A 21,037-nucleotide genomic window follows, 5' to 3' on the forward strand; every position below is an offset into this window, starting at 1 on the left:
CAGCATCATAACATACAGGAATGTGGTCCTGACCACAAAAGTTGTGAGGGACCAACCAAATTTGCGATGCAGGCATAGTAAAAGAGGGCTCATCTATATTGCAAAAATACCTGTCTTCCTGTAACTACTTCACCAACCACGAGCTACCATCAGCAGCTGGCAAGGGCAGAACACTAATTGGTACATAGTAACTGAGTATTAACCATGCTTTGTGTGAATAAACCCTATTTAGAACCAAGCACATCAGTAACTGGTTAGAACCCCAGTTATAAGAAATAATGTTATTTTATCTATTTTAGTTAATTTTACATAGGTAAACTGAGGCACCAAGATTAAATGAGTTGGTGGGAGAGTTGGGAATAAAACACAGAACGCTCATGCCTTTGCTCTAACCACTTGTAAATAAATAACTCATGCTCCACTGAATGCTGCAAATGAAAACTGCTATGTAAGAGGTAAGTATTATACATCCTGAAGATGTATATTTTCTCATTACAGTCTTGCCCTAGACCCCGCCTGCAAAATAAGTGATTGCATGTTTTACTCCATGAACCTACTTGAAGCATTTTCCTTCTTGGTACTTTCAGCTGTCTTCACTTCCACGGTGTTCTTGGCCTCAAGATTTTCTATACAAAAATATTCTCATTTAGTTCGCAATGTAGACAGGTTTATGACAAAAGTGAAAAATCGTTTAGACTTCAATTTACCTTTGTTGGCTACAGATTCCATAGACTGATTTGATTCCACCTCCAGAGTAGAAGTTAGTGTAATTTTCTCTACAAGAATCATTTTAAAGGAGCCATCAGATCAATAGTAACTTCACATAACTTAACACAACATTTTAGATAGTGTATCATTACAAACTTACCTTGCACAGCTATAGGTTTACTAATTTCTTTGGCCTCATCGTCTCCAGCTTTCTTAGGCTCTGTGGTTTTCCTAGCCTCTACAGCCTTCTTAGATTCTGTGGTCGTCTTAGTCTCCACAGCCCGCTTCGGTTCTGCGACTTTCTTAGGTTTTGCATCCTTCTTTTTGGATTCTGCAGACTTCTTAGGATCAATACGCTTCTTTTCATTAGGTTTTGCTGTGTTGGGAAAGGAAGAACAAAGCATTCATTGTTTCAGCACATTTAAATTAATTACCTAGTTTGTAAACAGAAATATATAATATAATGCATTAACAGGTGTGTTGTGAGCAAGACACGAGAAGTCATTCTTCCGCTCTACTCTGCGATGGTCAGGCCTCAACTGGAGTATTCTGTCCAGTTCTGGGCACCACATTTCAAGAAAGATGTGGAGAAATTGGAGAGGGTCCAGAGAAGAGTAACAAGAATGACTAAAGGCCTTGAGAACATGACCTATGAAGGAAGGCTGAAAGAATTGGGTTTGTTTAGTTTGGAAAAGAGAAGACAGAGAGATGATATGATAGCAGTTTTCAGGTATCTAAAAGGGCGTCATAAGGAGGAAGGAGAAAACTTGTTCACCTTAGCCTCTAAGGATAGAAGAAGCAATGGGCTTAAACTGCAGCAAGGGAGGTTTAGGTTGGACATTAGGAAAAAGTTCCTAACAGTCAGTTCCTAATTGCCTAGGCAGGTTGTGGAATCTCCGTCTCTAGAGATATTTAAGAGTATGTTAGATAAATGTCTATCAGGGATGGTCTAGTCAGTATTTGGTCCTGCCATGAGAGCAGGGGACTGGACTCGATGACCTCCTGAGGTCCCTTCCAGTTCTAGAATCTATGAATACAACTCCTGTTAGATGGATGTCTTAGGCCTTAGGGATCATCTCCAGCTCAACTTGAATGTATTTGTGATTATCTGACCCCTCCTCTCACAAAACAAAACAAAAACACCCACACTATTTTCTCATTCTTTCTGGAACAGGACATAAAACTATTTAATTGAACTCCTGACTCAGACACTGGTCAAAGTGAGAACTCCATCATTAATGATCTGAGCTTAATTTCCCTGTTCTTCCATGCCCTAGACTTGACAACTAGGCAGAAATCGCACTTCTGGGAGACATGGGACTTGGCCAAACAACGGACACATTTAGTGTGGCCATCACTCACAGGTATAGCTTCTTGGCAGGAGAGACAGCATCTGAAGCCTGGAAAGCCAGGCATTCCCCGCCAGGAAGACAAGGCTCCGCAAGGAGAAAAAAAATTATCCTCTTACTAGCTAACTAGAACCACTACTAACAATTAACTGCAATAACTAATTTTCAACAACCATAAATGAATACAAAATAGCTGAGGCATGCTTGAGGTGGACAAACTAGAACTCTATCTCAGGCCAACTGCGGGCAGTTCATCTGCGCATCCCTATACAGACTTGATGTGCATCGTGAGGAGGCACAGGGCACCCATGTAGGCCAAACCGGCTTTGCTAGTGGCAAAAGCTCTGATCAAGGGCTTGAGAGGTATATGCACACCTGAACTGGCATGGCCATAGGGAAACCACTCAAAGAATTGATCTCTCTGTTTTCACAATACCAAGCACACAGAAGATTTTCAGGTGATGATAAAGGCAATTTGATAAGCATGCTCTTCATTAATTATAGGCACTTCCTACCAATTCCTGGCAGTGAGGGATGCTACTCTTGCCTCAGTTCAGCATCAGAACCTAGAATTTTAGGTGTCTATTCTTCTCAAATAAGCAAAGTTGGTGATGAGAAGATGAGACTCCTTAGAACAGCACTTTCCAAACTGGAGGAGGGGCAGGGCAGCAGCAGAATGACCTAAACTAATCTGGGGAAATGGAGTAGAAAAGAGTATGGGAATCACTCAATGACCCTGGTTTCACTCTAGCTTCCCACTGCAAATATGCGGGTGTAGGTAGAACAGATCATTTCTTGAAACCCACCTTCCCTCCCTGCTCCTATAGGCAAGGGTTATACACCTTCTGCAGACAGCACCTAAGCACTGGTGCCATCATAAAAGAACTGCTGCCAACAACAGGCTGGGGCCTGAGGCGAGTGAACATAAGGGTGCCAGGCAGCTTGCCTATCAAACAATCTGTTCAATGACAACAAGGAGTCTGGTGGCACCTTAAAGAACAATACATTTATTAGGGCATAAGCTTTCGTGGGTAAAAAAACATTTCTTCAGCTTATGCCCAAATAAATCTGTTAGTCTTTAAGGTGCCACCCGATTCCTCTTTGTTTTTGTGGATACAGACTAACGCGGCTACCCCTCTGATACTTGACATCTGTTACAATGGCGACTCCAGGGGGGAAAAAGCTGGGACTCTGCCTTAGAACCTGAAGCACTTCTGTTTTAGAAGGAAAATAATTTCTGCATATTTTCACTGAGAGAGTGACAATTCTCATTTGCCTTACCTGAAGTGGTTGAAGTTTTCTTAGTTTTACTATCTGTTTGCACCGCCGGTTTCTTTGTTACTTCATGTTTACCTAAGTAAAATAATCATAACGTAAGAACTCAATATAAGCAGGGGTGCTGGAACTGGGCATGGCTTGAAGTAGTAACTACCACCAAATACATAGTTTCTGCTTTCAGCACTCCCGCTATAAAAAACTGTTCCAGCACCCTTCAATAGAAGTGGATATTATTACACCAATTTCAATCCTAAAGGACTCCCAAACACATTACAAAATGGTATACAATTCATAGGAATCACTTCATCCATGATTGAAATGCAACCAGCTCTGGAATAAAAAGAGGCAGCTATTTAACAGTGCACAGTAATACAACAACGGAGACAACAAGTGGGCAAGAATACCAACAGTAACCACATAGGGAGTTAGACAAGTAAAATACAATTACTAGAATTCGAATTAGGCTAGGACATTGAGGTTTTGTTCTTACAAAACTTGTATTTTTTAATGACCAAAAGTAACCTGAACCTCAATTTTACACCTTATCTGAAAAAACAGCCACTAAGGCACTGGATTCAATAATGACACAAGGAGAGTGCCACCAACTGAATCAACAGCAACATGTATATTTAAACATCTGACTGGTTTCCCATCCAAATACTGACTTGTCCTAATCCTGTTTACAGTCACTTGTGAAAGCTAATGAAACAACAGTACATGGCAGCATGGCTGTTTAGTTACTTTCAAGTGTACATTAAAACAAATCTAAAACCTACCAGCAAGTTTAACTGCTTTTGTTGTGGTTTGTCCGGCTTTTGTTAATTTTGCTGAAGTAACAAGAAAAATGTGTCATTACAAATCCTAAATCAGAAGACTATGTTGCTTTAAAAACATGACAAAGCCTGGTGGTGAAAAATTATAAAGCCCTATTTTAGCAATGGTCTTCAGTCTTTCAGTTGGGTGTTGAACACTGACAGATTAGAACTAGCATGCACTGGGATCTAGAAGGGAGCATACGGGACTTGCTGCAGTGCCTCCTGACAGCTGAATAACTGAGCAGCACCGGTATGGATCTTGGAGGCAGCTATTGCTTATGGGGCTGATCCATAGCCTATTACAGTTAATAGAAAAAAAAACCCATTGATTTTATAGGACCATAAATACCATACTCACCTTTTACAGATAAAAGCATACAACTTGTGATCAACCTATTGGAGCATAGGAGTTAGAGATTTATTTTCTTAAGGGGTGTGTGATTGTATTAAGAGAGGAAATTTCAAGGAGAAACCAAATTGTTTTCTAGCCCCTTCCTGGGCCTGCTTTCAGTCACAACAAGGGTAAGTAAAAGTAAACCCGTATTAGCCAAGGAGGAAAGGGAGATAGTATCAGAGAAAGAGTGACTAGAACTCACCTGCAGAAGCAGCTGAAGTAGCAGATTTAGTCTTCTTAGTAGTAGTACTGTTTCCATCTTTTCTAATATGAGAAAGAAACAGGATCAGAGATGACAGGTGGATTTCATAAGTTTTTAAAAACCAATTTAACAAATGTGAAAACATTAGAAAGAAAATGGATTTCCACCCATTACTATTTTCAAGAATTACTAGCAAAAGTGGTGTGTACCATGCATGCACGTCAACACTTACTTGGTACTCAATGCAGCTTTCTTTACATTCTGTGGAGTCTTCTTTAGACTTACTTTGACCTGTAATTTATAGAAAGAATATGAAGTAAAACTTTACTGTATTCTCTACATTCTACCTGTTACTACAGACTACATCTTCTATGGCTTGGAAAAAAATTATTACATTTATCCACAAATATTCATCTTCAGTCCATAAGCAAGCGAAAAAATGGGAAAAAAAATCAAAGAAATGCAAGAGCTGGAATCAGATACATTTATATTTGTTTTAGACTACAGTTCCTCTATAGATGGAGATCCATACCAATCTTAATTCCCCAAAGAAACCTGTTGCTTTAATCATTCATTTTCTAAAGCTAACTTAAGAACCCAACAACAAAACATTACCTTATTCTCCAATATCCTGCTTACCTGGCCAGGAGGTGCTTTTGGTTTTTCGGCTATGCTTATTTTCACACGCTTCCCATTTACCAGCACTGGCACTGTCTCACCATACTTCACAGCTGCTATCACTGCCTCTTTGTAGTTCATTTCTAGGAAGGCCTAAAATAAATTGCAAGTTTGTTTTTAATTATTTGCCATACAGCTGAAAACTAAAACCAAATAATATTTTGTTTTAGGAGGTCTGTTCACACCATGTGACCGTGAAGGAATATATATACACAGATCGGAAATTTGTTGAAAAAAATCTGGATTACAGTTTTACAGGACGAAACTTTTAAAACATATCAAATATCTAGATGATTCAACAATTCTCAGCTCAGAAAGCAACTAAGACTTATTTTGACACTGACAGAGCTAACATGCCTGGTCTTGCAAGATGACTTATGGCATCTTTAATGGCTGAAACTGGCTAGGTGGCCTTCGACTATAAGCACTTTAGGACACTTTGGTCTACACTACGTGTTTAAACCGATTTTAGCAGCATTAAACCGATTTAACGCAGCACCCATCCACACTACGAGGCCCTTTATATCGATATAAAGGGCTCTTTAAATCGGTTTCTGTACTCCTCCCTGACGAGAGGAGTAGCGCTAAAATCGGTATTACCATATCGGATTAGGGTTAGTGTGGCCACAAATCAACGGTATTGGCCTCCAGGCGGTATCCCACAGTGCACCATTGTGACCGCTCTGGACAGCAATCCGAACTCTGATGCACTGGCCAGGTAAACAGGAAAAGCCCCGCGAACTTTTGAATTGAATTTCCTGTTTGCCCAGCGTGGAGCTCTGATCAGCACGGGTGGCGATGCAGTCCCAAATCCAAAAAGAGCTCAAGCATAGAATCATAGACTTTAAGGTCAGAAGGGACCATTATGATCATCTAGTCTGACCTCCTGCACAGTGCAGGCCACGCATGGTCCGTACGGGAGATACAGAATCTGATCGCTGTATGTGGAGAAGAATCTGTTCTATCAGAGCTCCGTTACAGAAGACGAAATGCCGAAGCGTTTGAAAAAAATCTCCAGGCTACACAGTGCTGCGTGACAAGCGTAACGGAAAGCCAAAGAATCAAATGGATGCTCATGGAGGGAGGGAGGGGGTACTGAGGACTCCAGCTATCTCACAGTCCACAGCAGTCTCCGAAAAGTATTTGAACCTACAGTCATTGGGAGCTCAGCCAAGAATGTAAACACATTGTCCGGCATGGTTCAGTATAGCTCGTCAATTTACTCCCACTCCCCACCCCAAGTGAAAGAAAAGGGAAAAAAATTGTTTCCTGACTTTCTTAATGTCACCCTATGTGTACTGAATGCTGCTGGTAGACGCGATGCTGTGGCAGTAAAGAGCAGTATCCGCTCCGCTTCCCTCCCTGGAGGCAGACGGTACAATCATGCTTGATATCTGCTGCGTACTCCTGGCTGGCCTCAGGTGAGGCTGGCCGGGGGGGGCGGCGCCTGTGTAAAAATAGGAATGATTCCTGGTCATTCCCAGTAGATGGTACAGAACAGCTGGTAACCATCCTCATCATAGCAACCAGGGGCTGAGCTTCAATCATCCCCCTCCCTTTCAATGTGTAAAGAAAAGATTCTGTACTGCCTGGACTATCATAGCAGTGGGATGCTGGGCTCCTCTCCCCCACACCGCTTAATGTCCTGCCTGGACTATCATAGCAGCTGGAGGCTGCCTCCTCCTCATTTTATCTCACTAACAAGTCACTGTTTCTTATTCCTGCATTCTTTATAACTTCATGACACAAATGGGGGGGACACTGCCACAGTAGCCCAGGAAGGTTGGGGAGGAGGGAAGCAACGGGTGGGGCTGTTGCAGGGGCACCCCCCGGGAATGGCATACAGCTCATCATTTCTGCGGGATCTGACATGGAGCGGCTGTGCTCTCTGGTTCTCTGATATACTGGTTCTCTAGTACACGTGCCCCATATTCTAGGCAGGACTGACTCTATTTTTAGATACCATAAAGAAGGATTGACTCGGGGAGTCATTCCCATTTTTGCCTTTGCACCCCCGGCCGACCTCAGCCGGGGCACCCATGATAGCAGCAGACGGTACAGAACGACAGATAACCATCATCTCATTGCCAATTTACAATGGCAGCAGACAGTACAGAACGACTGATAACCGTCTCTGCTATCATGCAAAAGCAAATGAATGCTGCTGTGTAGTGCTGCAGTATCGCGTCAGCGGCATCCAGTACACATACGGTGACAGTAAAAAAAAAACTGAACGAGCTCCATGGTTGCCGTGCTATGGCGTCTGCCAGACCAATCCAGGGAAAAAGGGCGCGAAATAATTGTCTGCCGTTGCTTTTCCAGAGGAAGGAATGAATGACAACATTTACCCAGAACCACCCGCGACAATGATTTTTGCCCCATCAGGCACTGGGATCTCAACCCAGAATTCCAAGAGGCGGGGAGACTGCGGGAACTATGGGATAGCTATGGAATAACTACCCACACTGCAACGCTCCAGAAATCAACGCTAGCCTCAGACCATGGACGCACACCACCGAATTAATGTCCTTAGTGTGGCCGCGTGCACTCGACTTTATACAATCTGTTTTACAAAACCGGTTTATGTAAAATCGGAATAATCCCATAGTGTAGACATATCAAGAGAATTGACAGGTTTCAAGCCATGTATATTCAAGGAACTATATGTATGGTATATAGATGCCACATATCGATGGGCACCTTAGAATACAGCTTACCTCATTTCTAGAGCGAAGCACCAGGAGGTCACTAACTTTACCAAATGGCTGAACAATTTTTTTAATATCTTGATCTGAAAAGCCATCATCCGGCAAATCCGATATATGGAGAACTGTGCCACAACTCAAAAGCTTCTCTCTCAACAGCTGTAAATAACAACCAACAATTTTCTAAGCCACACACATTAAAAGAAAAAAGCCTTGAATGAAAATCATTGCAAGTTTAAAAACAGATAGACTGGTAAATTAACTTTTGGCAGTTTTGTTTAATATTAGGATAGACTGTAAATCTGCCCTCCCTTATTTCATAAGTATGTCTAAAAGTTTTTAACTTATTTGTAAAACGATGTGGGACCACAGTATAATGTAACTGTAATATTATGTTCTACTTTGAATATTAGGGCTATTAGTTTTTAAAAGTGTTATAAAGTTTTAAAATCCTTTTAAGTTGTTTGGTCTTATGATGCATAAGGTGCTTCACAGGTACCCAAATATTACCAATGTCATTTAGTTTCATTTGGATATTGTCTATTTAATTTACATTTATCCTATTTAGAAAGATATAATGTTCTCTTTGTTGTACACTTTGATGATGGGAAATTACCTGCTTCTAGTAGCATGATTGGTTGCATCCATCACAACTAAACAGTGGTAAATAAGAATAAAAAAAAATATTCTGCAGATACCACCCACTGGTTTATGGATGGTTTAAGGTGCCTATCAACAAATTTATGAGAACAGAGGTCATGTGGTTAAATTATTCAATTGGGACTCATGAGATCTGGGCTTAATTCCTATCTTTACCACAGGATTCCCATGTGTGTAAGGGCACATAAGCTAATCCAGGGTCGACAACCTTTTAGAAGTGGTGTGCCGAGTCTTCATTTATTCACTCTAATTTAAGGTTTTGCATGCCAGTAATACATTTTAATGTTTTTTAGAAGGTCTCTCTCTATAAGTCTATAATATATAACTAAACTATTGTTGTATGTAAAGTAAATAAAGTTTTCAAAATGTTTAAGAAGCTTCATTTAAAATTAAAATTAAAATGCAAAGCCCCCCGGACCGGTGGCCAGGACCTGGGCAGTGTGAGTGCCACTGAAAATCCGCTTGTGTGCTACCTTCGGCACACGTGCCATAGGTTGCCTACCCCTGATCTAATCTCTCAGTGTCTCAGCTCCTTATATGTAAAATTGAGATAGTACTACTTTGTCTGTCTTGTCTATTTAGGTTGTAAATTGCTCTGGAAAAGGTCTCTCTCTTAGAAAGTGTATATATAAAAGCGCTTAGCACAATGAGGTCCCTCAGTTGGGGCCTCTAGACACTACCATAATAAACAGTATTGTTAATAAACACATAAATGAATAAGGACTAAGGAACAGTCAGTATTGAAAAAAGTACCACAGAAATGCATATTAATTGGTCAATACTGCATTGCTCTTATTTCTAAGACCAGAAAAGTGAATTCATGCTAAGAAAGCTGTCAAAGTCAGAGGTCAGAATGACCTATACACATCTCCTGAATAATTTTCAGCTTTCAACGTACCGTGTTGCAGTACTGCTTATTAGACTTACTAGCAAGTAGTAAACTGCTACATTTAGACTACAGCTTCTCCTATACAAAGCCAGCAAACCAGCTATTTAAAGGGAATAGTTACACCTTTTTCCAAATGATCTCTCTCAAGATGAGCTATATAACCAAATTCTCAAGACCACAATGAAAAATACAAAAACACTGACTCTGTTATAAGGAGCGGGACGAGGAACATTGGTTTCCTTTGCAGCTTTCCCATCAAAATTCATCTCTTTCTTTTCTTGCACCCCCGCAGTTTCAGATTTCATTTTAGAAGCAGCTGAGCCAGGCACAGATGATAAATCTTTCTTCAAAGTCTTGTGATGACCTGTAGCATTTAGTGGCTTTTTCACAGATCCATGTATCTTCCCTACCCCTGAAATCCCTTGTGCAGGTGATGCTTTTCCTATCCCTGAGGACCCTTGTCCAGCTGCTTGAAGTGATTTCTGTTTATTGAACTCTGCAACGAAACTGGGTCCCAAACTTTTTACTACAGCCTCCAAGTCTGCCTTTTTGTCTGAGAAAAAGAAAAACAGGTTTTTTTATAATACATTGTTTATCAGTTTCCCAAGCAGTACTGGAGCTGTAAGAAACTGCTTTATCTAAACAAATCTGATAATTTGAAAAAGTGCAAAGGAAAATTATGAAAAAAAGGTGAAAAAGATAGAAAGGAACCTAATATTTTTAATCAACTTTGTTCTCCTTTTATCATTGTATATAATTAAAACTGTAGCAAAAACAAAACTTTACTTTTTACCATTAACATTGCCTGTTTTCTTTCAGCAATACATTCATAGCCTGGACAAAGGAAGCAGACAGTCAGTTTCCATTCCTAAATGTGTGCAGTAGTACAAAGCTGCAACATTTGGATTGCAAACACTGCAGTGGAATTTTTCATACCCAAGCATTGTTTTAATTGGAACTTAAAACAAATAATTAAAATAAAAAAAATTTTTGGTAAAAACTTGTGTAAACAAAGCTTAAGTTTTGGGCCTCAATCACCCCAACCACACAGTATATCCCCTTGGCAAGCATAACTCCATTTTGGTAACTAAGTTGCATACACAGTTGTCCAAAAGAATATGACCTTTTAAGAGCTGCACACACTTTCAAACTGGGTGAAATGGAGTAAGGGGCAGAGAAGAGGAAGAGAATCAAAAGTGTCCATGGGTACTTTATATTTCTAAAATCTTCCAGCTAGCATCACAGAATTTTTTTTTAATCTCATCCTGCTGCTCATTCACCAAGCCAATTTCAAGTGTGAAAGAATTAGTAGAGATTTTAATATAGTTTTCTCCGCTCCTCCTCCTCCTCCTCCATCTCCCCTCCTGCCCGCCCCCCACACTACCTTTAGCCCTCTCCTCTATTTACTGCCCTTGCCGGTGCATCCTCCTGTTCCTCTTTCCTCTCTTCTATACTGCAGTTGCCAGAGCAGCTTTGCAATTATTATGCTGGGGAAGGGAAGTTCTTAAACTGCTCTCTGCTCCAATCTCCCCTCATTGATCTAAGAGCTAAGCAGGGGTACAATTAATATTCTCTCAACAGGCAGTGTAATCCCTTCTCCCTATTACTGACACTGCTAGAAGAAGGCAGGCCTCGGATCTTGCAGATGAAATGAGGAGTGAGGAACCTGATGCCCTTCATAGAATCTGCAACAGTTAACAATGTCACCAAAAGCTAAAATGGTACAGGGATGACATTCCACACTGTTTTAGGTGTTGCTGAGGTAAAAAAAAATAAAAAAAAAAAACTTTTGCAGGAGAAAAAGAAAGCTGAAGTATGGAATTGTTAAAACATGGTTCAGTTCTCATGGCTCAGGAGACACCAGCAGCTTACAAAACATAACTGTCTGAAAATTTACCACTTCTATTAACACCTAAAATTACTTATATATGAAAGACTAAAAAACAAACAAGCAAACAAACAAAAAAACACAACACCTTTCTCCAGCATTATTCCAGGCACTTGACAGCAGTTAGTGAACGGTGAGTTTCACTATTTCCACTATATAATCAAATTGGCAGGTGGACTCGAGGACAGGTAAAGTTCCTGAAAATTACCGAAGTTTCAGTCTGATAAGCTTGCCCTTTAATTACTGTAATACCCATCTCCTTACCTGGAGACCTAGTTGTCCTCCTTGATGCCCATTCATTGCTAGCAGATCTTTGGGGTCGTGGACTACACCTCAAAGGATTTCTAGATCGTTGTGGTGACCTAGACCTGTGTCTAGGGCTAGGACGACGCATCTGCCTTGGACTTCGACTTCTTGGTCTAGCTAGCCTGAAACGGCCAGGGCTCCTGGATCGGGATCGGGATCGGCGAAGAATATGGCCAGAGCCTGATCCTCTTGAATGCCTAGGACCAGGACTAGCAGAGTTGGAACGTCTCTTTGGGGTCTGATTTTCTTTTCTCTCGCCTTCATTTCTGTGAAATGAAGATAGATGACCAGATTACCCAAAGTAGTTCCTTATCTAATTTGAAAAGGATCAATTCAATTTAAACAGTCTGTTGAAACAACTTGTGAATATAAAACTAAAACCGGAGATAAGAGTAAGTGTGCTTCAAACTCCAGTAACACAAGTTCCTTAATGGAATTTAAGTACCAGGAATTGAGTTGAAGAGAGGCGACTAGAATACAGGTGACAACATTTGAAGGGAGAAGGAGAAGAAACTAAAAAGATAACCCCAAGGTTTTGAGCATAAGAGACAGGGAGGATGGTGGTGCTGTCAACAACAGAAACAGGAGGAGGAGAAGGTCAATCAAAAAAAAGAATTAATTATGTTTTGACTATGTTGAAATTGAGTTTCGTAATAGGTAATACAGGACATTATCCCTGCAAAAAACAGTCAGATAGATGGGAATGAACAAAGACAACATGCCAGGATTGAAGTAAATATTAGACAGCTGCAAAAAGATGTTACCTAAATTTGGGTGAACAGATGCAGACGCCAAAGTATAAAGTATATAGGGAGGACACAACAGAGAACAGAGCCCTGAGGGCCAGGGTGAGAAGAGGGCTCACCTGAGGAGACAATGAAAGCACTCAGAGGTAGGAAAACTTTGATAGGCCAGGCCACAAAAGCCAAGGAAGAACAGGATGTCCAGGAGAGACTGATTTAGTGGCTAAAAACTGCAAGGTGATTGAAGATTCAGAGAGGTTCTAAGACCAGAAGGGACCATAAAAATCTAGTTTGACTTCCTATATAACACAAGCAATAGAATTTTACTAGTAACTCCTATATCAAGCCTATCAGAAACAGATGAGGAAGTAGCAAATGCAAAATGTGAGGACGACAGGAATAGTGGGAAGACAGTTCAGTGGGAGAGAAAGGTAGAAGGGCTGTCACTGCAGTGTGAGGCTGTATACTAAATTAATATATCCCAGAACAATATTAACCTTTTTCGCAAATGCACCACATTGTTGCTCCATATTCAATTTGTGATCAACTATAACCCCCAGCTCCTTATTTCCATTTTGAGTTGTGCATTTGATTTTTCCATCCTAAGTCAAGTACTTTGCACCTGTCTGAGTTCCACCTTGCTGAATTCAGATAAATTCTCTCATGTGTCAAAGTCATTTTGAATTCTAATCCTGTCCTCCAAAGTGCTTGGAACCTTTCCAGCTTGCTGTTATCCACAAATTTTATAAGCATACTCTCCACTCCACTCACTGTCCAAGGCATTAATGAAAATATTGAATAGTAACAGACCCAGGACTGACTTCTGTGTTACCCCACTAGATATATCCTCATAGCTTGACAGTGAACCACTGATAATTACTCTTTGATTATGGTCTTTCAACCAGATGGGTACCCATCATATAGTAAATTTCATCTAGACCACATTTCCCTAATTTGCTTAGAAGAATGTCATGTGGAACTATGCCAAAAGCCTTACTAAAATTAAGATATATAACATCTATTGCTTCTTCCCTTTCCCCTAGACCAGTAAGCCTGTCAAAGACAAATCTATCATTTCATGATCACTTCCACACAAATTGCAAACATCTTGCTTAAAAGGCATAGGCCAACTTCAGAAAACAGAAAATTATCCATCTCTTTCCTGATTTATAGACAAGACAAGCTAAAAATACACACACAATTCTGAATAACAGAATATTCTGATTGTGCTGAAATATAAATAGAATTAAGAGAACAAGAAAAGAGTAGAGATTGCAGTTTTCAAATAAAGTTGCTTCAAAATTCATATATGCATAGATCTTAAGATCAGAAGAGACTATTAGATCATCTAGTTTGACTTTCCATATAACACAGGCCACAGGTAATGGTGACATACTATCTACTGAGCCCAATAACTTGTGCTTGACTAAAGGATATCTGCCAGAAAGACATCCAATATTGAGCAAGACAGTACTGCTCTCCATGCTTTTCCAGAGACTGTTCCCTCAGCCTTGTACTTTTCTCTGAAAGAGGAGCCCCAATAGCATAGTATTGCTGTTGTGTATAGAACCTATGATCAAGTATAAGAAAACCCGCACTTAACGTAATTGTACAATAAAAACATAAGGGCACCACAGCTATTGCTTACAAGCAGAAAACTAGGTAAAGGAAAAGTAAATAATTATTGTATTCATTTCTTATTGTTGGAGTAATTGAAAATTGCCTTATTTCTCAAAGGCAGTTACCTCTTTGAAGAATGGACCTCAGGATTCCAATCAGGATACCTGTTTTAAAAATAAAATAGTCAATGCAACAAGTTGAACTTGCAACCTGAACTACTCTAATATTAAATTTCGAACTATGTTCCTAACTTATTTTCACTGCAATAGGTTATGAAGCTCAAGTCCTGGGGCAGCAACAACTGTAAGTAACTAATGTTAGCTTAAACTCTGTCCTAATTACCCAAAACAAATAAGGATGACCGATACATATAAGGCTAGTTAAAGAAATATGACAGTGATGTGCTATACCATATGACTACTGTATAAATGTACACACAAACAACAGAAATCCCTTACTGTTGACGTAACTGACGGCAGCTCTCAATGTGAGCAGGATTATTCTGATGCTGAATCCAATCCTGTTGGAGAAAAAGATATCCACAGAAGTTTGATTAATGTATAAATGCCAAAATGTGTCCAAAATTAATATAAAGTAAATTTTAGTTATCAAAAAATCTGATGTTTAGTTCAACCCTCTCATCTTAAATGGCTATATTTTATACTAAATAAAAAACCATTAATATCACATTAAATTTGTTAACGTGCACATATACAAATGAAGTCTTTAGCAGGAGTTACACAGAAACAATGCATTAAATTAAAACAAATCAGCAATTTATTGCTTCAAAAGAGTGATTTGTTTCAGTCATCATTACTTAACTCCATCCTTAGAGGTTTTTAAGGTCAGGTTTGACAAAGCCCTGGCTGGGATGATTTAGTTGGGGTTGGTCCTGCTTTGAGCGGGGGGTTGGACTAGATAGCCTCCTACGGTCTCTTCCAATCCTAATCTTGTATGATAACTCAAAAACACCTTTAACAGCCAGTTATGTATAAAACTATTAGCAATCATCTAAAAAAAATTTAGAGTTTAATGTGGTGTTACTTACGTTGAGAAAATCTGACAAACCGAGAAACCCGTATAATTTCAGCAAACGCAGATGTGCAATTTTAAGATGTTAGATATCAAAAGCTGTCATTAAGACTATGCCATTACATTAATGCCTCAAACTCAAGAACAGAATTTTAAAATGTTCATCCTTACTGATGCATTAAAATATAAGGTAAACAAAAAGTTCATTTTAAATTTCTATTTTTTGTCAGTTAATTCACTTGGAGATGAAGCATCTCTTTTCCATGTACAAACACTGAAATATTTTTTATTTATATTTGGGAACATTTGGCTGGAAATTAATAGCTGTGACACTATAGCCTAAAGGACCAATGTAAGGCCACACACCTGCATGTGCTTAAAGTTAAGACCATACATGAGTAGGCCAAATGAGACTAATTAAGGTTCGCAAGATTGGGGCAAAAGACATTATTATTGCCTAATGTACAATAGCAAACTGACCTACCTTTTGCTGAAAATTATTGGTACCAATGTAAAAGCAGCAGAGTGTCCTGTGGCACCTTACAGACTAGCAGACGTATTGGAGCATGAGCTTTCTTGGGTGCATGCATCCGACGAAGTGGGTATTCACCCAAGAAAGCTCATGCTCCAATATGTCTGTTAGTCTGTAAGGTGCCACAGGACTCTTTGCTGCTTTTACAGATCCAGACTAACAAAGCTACCCCTCTGATACTTGGTACCAATGGTCAGTTTGCCAGTACAGACAGCTCTTTCGGGCCTAAACTTGTAAAGTACTGAGTGTTCTCAAATCCTAATGAAACTTTCCCTAAAGCCAATTTCCATTCTATTTTAATAATAGTTTAAAAACAAATATTATATATTGCAACTAAACATGTAAACTTTTACAAAATAGCAAAATTCTAATGTAAAACCAGTTTTGCAACAGGATGAAAACCAGTTTTAAAATCAATTAAATTGAAGTCCCATGCTACCAAAGCCATAAGTGTTCCTTGTTGCAAGAACACAGTTACTGGTAAAAGTATATTATTTTTCCAAACACATTTCAGAGTTTATACAGAAAATAGAATTTAAAAAAATATCACATGAAATTTTAGAATACTGTCCTGTCTCCCTCCACATACCAGCAGAAGTTATCATAATGGTGCAGAGAAATATTTGTAATGGCCTTTTTCTTTTAAAGCCACAAAAAGGGAAATTCAACTAACCCTGCTCTCAACTAGATCTTTCCACTTAAGTAACACAGCAAGTTTGGTACAAAATAGCACCTCACTGCTTGGCACTACCCACATATCAAAACAAAGCATGAGTTACAAACTAAACAACAAAAAATTTAGGTGTTGAAAGTTTATTTTTATTTAAGTCTGTAAAACAAAGTTAACAAAATAAAACTTCCTATAGGTTGTTTTTTTTTTTTAATCAGTCTCAGAGGGGTTGTGGATTCATTATTAGTGTTTGTAAAACAGAAGATTCAAAGAGCCCAGTATTACTCATACTTTACTATTAAAATGCCCTTGAATTACTATTAACACTTGTTTTGACAAAATATATTAAGAATTTTTATTTTTTTTAAACGACGACTCCTCTTGAGATTGTTTTGCTTCAGGAACAAAAATATTTCAGACTCTGAGACACTACCACTGCCACCATTGACTGCAGAACTGTACGCATATTTAAAGATTGCAACTTGCACTAAAATACAAATCAATTTTCATGAACTATTTCTCCCAAATATCAGCATCCATTTTTCCTACTCTTAGAATAAAATGTACCTAGGCTTAACACTTGTAGCTAAAAAAAACTGGAGATTAAACTGATTAATCTGTGAAAATGAAAGGGAATGCAATTAACCCACCCACCCACCATCTTCTTTCTGGCCCCAAATGAGAAAAATCACCACTCATTTTTAGGGAGGGGTGTAAGGAGGTAACTTTGTTTCCAAGTCTCTTTTTAGCTAGCAATCCAACTAGCATTAACTAGAATGGCAGACAAAATGTTAGTTCTTTTCCCTTACAAATACGCTAATCATTTGCTCTGAATCTTAATTTCCCCAATTCCCTCTTATATTTTATATAATCATTTCCAATGTACTCCTTCCAATTTCCCATCTGATTCCCTCAATCCCCAGGACTATCCCTCTCCCACCCTGCAATACAAGGATTTTCTTTCTGAAAAAGGTATGGACCAAGATCCCTCTAAGTCTATAGCATGGTAAGTGTTCCTCTTTCAGTCAGTAAAGCCTCATCTACATTAGCATCACACCTGTGCTCTTGTGCATGCCAGTTCTGCTGCAAAATGTTATGTAGAAGAGCTAGAAACAAAGATGAACAGAATCATATTTTGTTCTGTGAACTAAGTAATGTATGCAGAAGCATACACATAGTTCTCTTTCAGGAAGAAAAATAATTTTCACGATTTCAGACTGAATTTAAAATCCAAAAAGTTTCAACCCAAATAGGTTTAAAACAAAAGGTTAAAACACCCAAAATAAAATAACTAGAACATTGTTGCCCAATTATAATATTCAATGAACATGTAACAAATTCATTCAACACTGAAATTACAAACCAATCTCATTCTAAAAATAGTGAGGATACTGACACTTTTAAAGCTATAATGTATTTCTACTGTACAATTTACCTAGAACTGTGATGTTAAGTCATGAAGGAAGTTACATTTCCTGGATATATTCACTAAATAAATTAAAATAATCCTGGTTATTTTATTTGCTGCACGAGAGGTGGTTTTTCCCTTTCTTAAAAAAGCTTGCTTATTTTGAAAGAAAAAAAACACCCTTAAAAAAACTCAAAAAACTGACAGATAATAGGAAGAACTGCCATTCCATTTTTTTCCTCCAACAGAAAAATAGTTTCCACCTCTAACAAAAGGCTGTAAAACAAAAAATTGAAGTACTGAGTGGACAAACAGGATTTGCAATAAAAACAAGTCATCTTTGATGAAACTCAATTTTCTGGCTTTAATTTGTTGCTGGCAAAAAAAATAACTCAGAACTCCAACTTGACTGCAAGACTTTTACATCAAACAGCGTTCAGCACAGCAATCCTGGTCAGAACCACAAAAAGGAACAGAGGTTTGGAGGTGAAAAACAATATGCATGCAATCAGTTTATCTGGGCCACTCAGAAGTTCAAATCTTTATTTGTTCTCTAACCTCAAGGAGCCTATCGGGTTCATCATGTGCTGTGAAACTGAACAGTCCCATACGATAAAGCAGGGCTTGGCTAAGTCAATACTTAGACCACACATGGACAGAAAGTTACCATCTCAAGTTGTGCTGGTGGCTCTCTTTGATGTCAGAAAACAACCAATACCCCAGCATGGTAAAAGGACTTTGTGATGCTGCTGGTGCCATCTTCATAAAACCAAGGCGTTGATCACTTGTAATTATTAGAGAACCGATGGCCAGTTTTTGTAACAACGGTAATTTTAACCCCAGTGGTTCTTGCCAAACTCCACTATGTATAATTACATTATTCCTCAAATTCCTTCTACAATTTGAAATGGCTATCCTATTCTTTACTTTCTGTTCTAAACAGTGATAAAGTTGTTATGCACTATTAATCTGCTGCATTCCACTCCAGAAATGGCTGCATTTCAATGATGTAAGGGATATGTATTATCATTCCTGCCAAGGAAGTTGTGAGGTTTAAGGTTGGTAAATGCTATAAGGTCTTAAATAATTGTGCCATACAGAAGCAAAATACTATACTCTTTCGGTTTTGTACAGCTATTGCAATAGAGAGGTATTAAAAAACTAATTTCAGATTAAAATGTTGTATCAAAGAGACAGAATGCTGAACTTCAGAATACTGTGAACATCAGGACCACCTTCAGCTGTGATCAGACCTCATAAGTTAAGCAGGGGTCGGTAACTGCAGGGACACCGGCAGGGAAAAGCCTAGAATGGTTCAGGTAATAGCATTAGCACTTCTCCCTCAATCATAATGGAACCAGTGCTCCACATAGTGGTGGAAGAGCCAGGCTGAGACATGGTTTATTTCAGATGAGACAAACAGAAGGTGTTGGCCATTAATGGTCTTTGGAAATCCAATGGCACTTTCCCCAATAGCAGTAGTTGCCCCTAAAGCCACTGCACAGAAACAAAAATTCTTTGCATCTGTCTTTGTGGCTCAGGATATGAGGGAGATTCCCAAACCTGAGCCATTCTTTATAGGTGACAAATCTGAGGTGTTATTAGAGGTTTGGGAACAAATTGATAAACTAAACAGTAATAAGTAACCAATGTGGAAGTAGAGCAAGAACTGACAGGGATTTGAAAGGGATTTCAATGCAAACAGGCCCCTCTGTGAGCAAGTGTCAGGCTAGCTGCAACCCTAATAATGCGAGACTTGTAGAAGTGAGGATTGTGTGAGGCAAGTGGGAAAGAACTGTGAGAGAGAAGTTGTTTGCAATATTGTGTTAGATAAAGTATGGATGTAGACAATAGTCTAAATAGAAGTGAGAAAAATAAGATATCAAGATGACCTATGTATAAACAAAATGTAGACGTTGCTCATTATTGTATGTAATAAAAGGTATAAATGCTTGCTGTAATTGTTTACCTGTAGAGAGACCTGTTTAGCTCGCTCCTTCCACGCAATTGCTAGAGATAATAAAGTATCTGACTTGCTGCACCCACTGAGAGTGAGAATTCTGTTTTTCTCCAACAATTTGGGGGCTCATCTGGGATGGTAACGCCTTCGGAGACAATGGCAGCTGCTGTAGACCATTCCCCTTCGAACCTCATGGTGCCTCAATAGAGATAGAGACCTTTTGAAATCTCTATTGGCGTATCGGAGGAGGACTGCCCGTGGGGCCATTTGTCCCTGCTGGGCTTACGCCATCCGAACTTATTGACTGTGCAGCAAGATCAGATGCAGAGCAGTACTGGAGAACTCTTTTGCCACTCCCAATAAGGTTAGTTTGAAGTGGTACTGAGGCCTTCGTTTGCCACCCTCAATAAGGCAGTTGTATGCGGTACTGGGGACTATAGTTTGGCCACCCCCAAATAAGGTTAATGCGTAAGGGAAATGCATAAGGTTAATGCACCGGTGCTGAGGGGTTGTTGTTACCACCTTATATAAGGAAAAGTATACTGAGTCTGGACATAAGGTACGGATGCATTGTGGTATTTAGATATAGAGGCCTGGGTGTCTGTGGGGGAATATCAGTGTGAATGAGAGTCGCCGGAAGACGTCCAGAGTATTCTGAGAAGCTGGTGGGCTCGTGAACAGAAATACTCTAACGCAAGCCCAGTGACTCCACCTAGTGGATCAGTAAAAGATCCGACCCATGGTGGGCTGTCTCTGCCTGGCATTGTCCGGCAAAGGGCCTGCCTGGGTCTAGGATTGTGTGAACCCATCTTCCCTCCCCCTTTCTTCTCCACGAGCCACTGACTGATCTGACCATTTCACTGGAGGCAATGAGAGTAAGCGGCGCCATCTCTCTGAGACTAGCTGATGCTCTTTGCTGAAGGGAGGTGTAGGAGGGTCGTGGCCATCCTCGTTAACCTTTCCTGTGTGAGTGACCTGTGGTGGGATACCCTTCGTTTATAAGCTGCTAGCGGATAGGGTGCTCTCCCTGTGTGTGTGAGATTCAAAAATGGGTGGGGGACAGTCTAACATTCCTCCTCACCCTCTAAGGGTACCCCAGCATATTACATGTGTGTACGTTATGGTCCTAAAACCTGCAGATATTTAGAGAATTGGAATCTTTACACGCGCGAAAATCCATCTAAACAATGCCCACTAGAA

At 39.6% G+C, this 21,037-nt stretch overlaps 1 protein-coding gene across 5 annotated transcripts in view; it reads right to left on the reverse strand.

Annotated features, from left to right (window-relative positions):
• Positions 1–21,037, reverse strand: part of ZNF638 (zinc finger protein 638) — a 66,798-nt gene that overhangs the window by 34,571 nt on the left and 11,190 nt on the right. For 2 of the 5 annotated variants that reach the window (XM_050943283.1, XM_050943282.1), the window contains exons 3-15: positions 14,694–14,755; positions 14,361–14,399; positions 11,831–12,138; positions 9,882–10,231; positions 8,142–8,288; positions 5,386–5,517; positions 4,979–5,037; positions 4,747–4,808; positions 4,112–4,162; positions 3,339–3,410; positions 869–1,084; positions 708–776; positions 558–626 (exon numbers count right to left, since the gene is read on the reverse strand). In XM_050943283.1, coding sequence (XP_050799240.1) covers positions 558–626; positions 708–776; positions 869–1,084; positions 3,339–3,410; positions 4,112–4,162; positions 4,747–4,808; positions 4,979–5,037; positions 5,386–5,517; positions 8,142–8,288; positions 9,882–10,231; positions 11,831–12,138; positions 14,361–14,399; positions 14,694–14,755 — 1,636 coding nt within the window. The remainder of the gene's footprint in view (positions 1–557; positions 627–707; positions 777–868; positions 1,085–3,338; positions 3,411–4,111; positions 4,163–4,746; positions 4,809–4,978; positions 5,038–5,385; positions 5,518–8,141; positions 8,289–9,881; positions 10,232–11,830; positions 12,139–14,360; positions 14,400–14,693; positions 14,756–21,037) is intronic. The other 3 variants (XM_050943278.1, XM_050943279.1, XM_050943281.1) reach the window with 3 other exon arrangements.

Source organism: Gopherus flavomarginatus, chromosome 3 (genome assembly GCF_025201925.1).
Source record: "Gopherus flavomarginatus isolate rGopFla2 chromosome 3, rGopFla2.mat.asm, whole genome shotgun sequence".
Lineage (NCBI taxonomy): Eukaryota > Metazoa > Chordata > Testudines > Testudinidae > Gopherus > Gopherus flavomarginatus.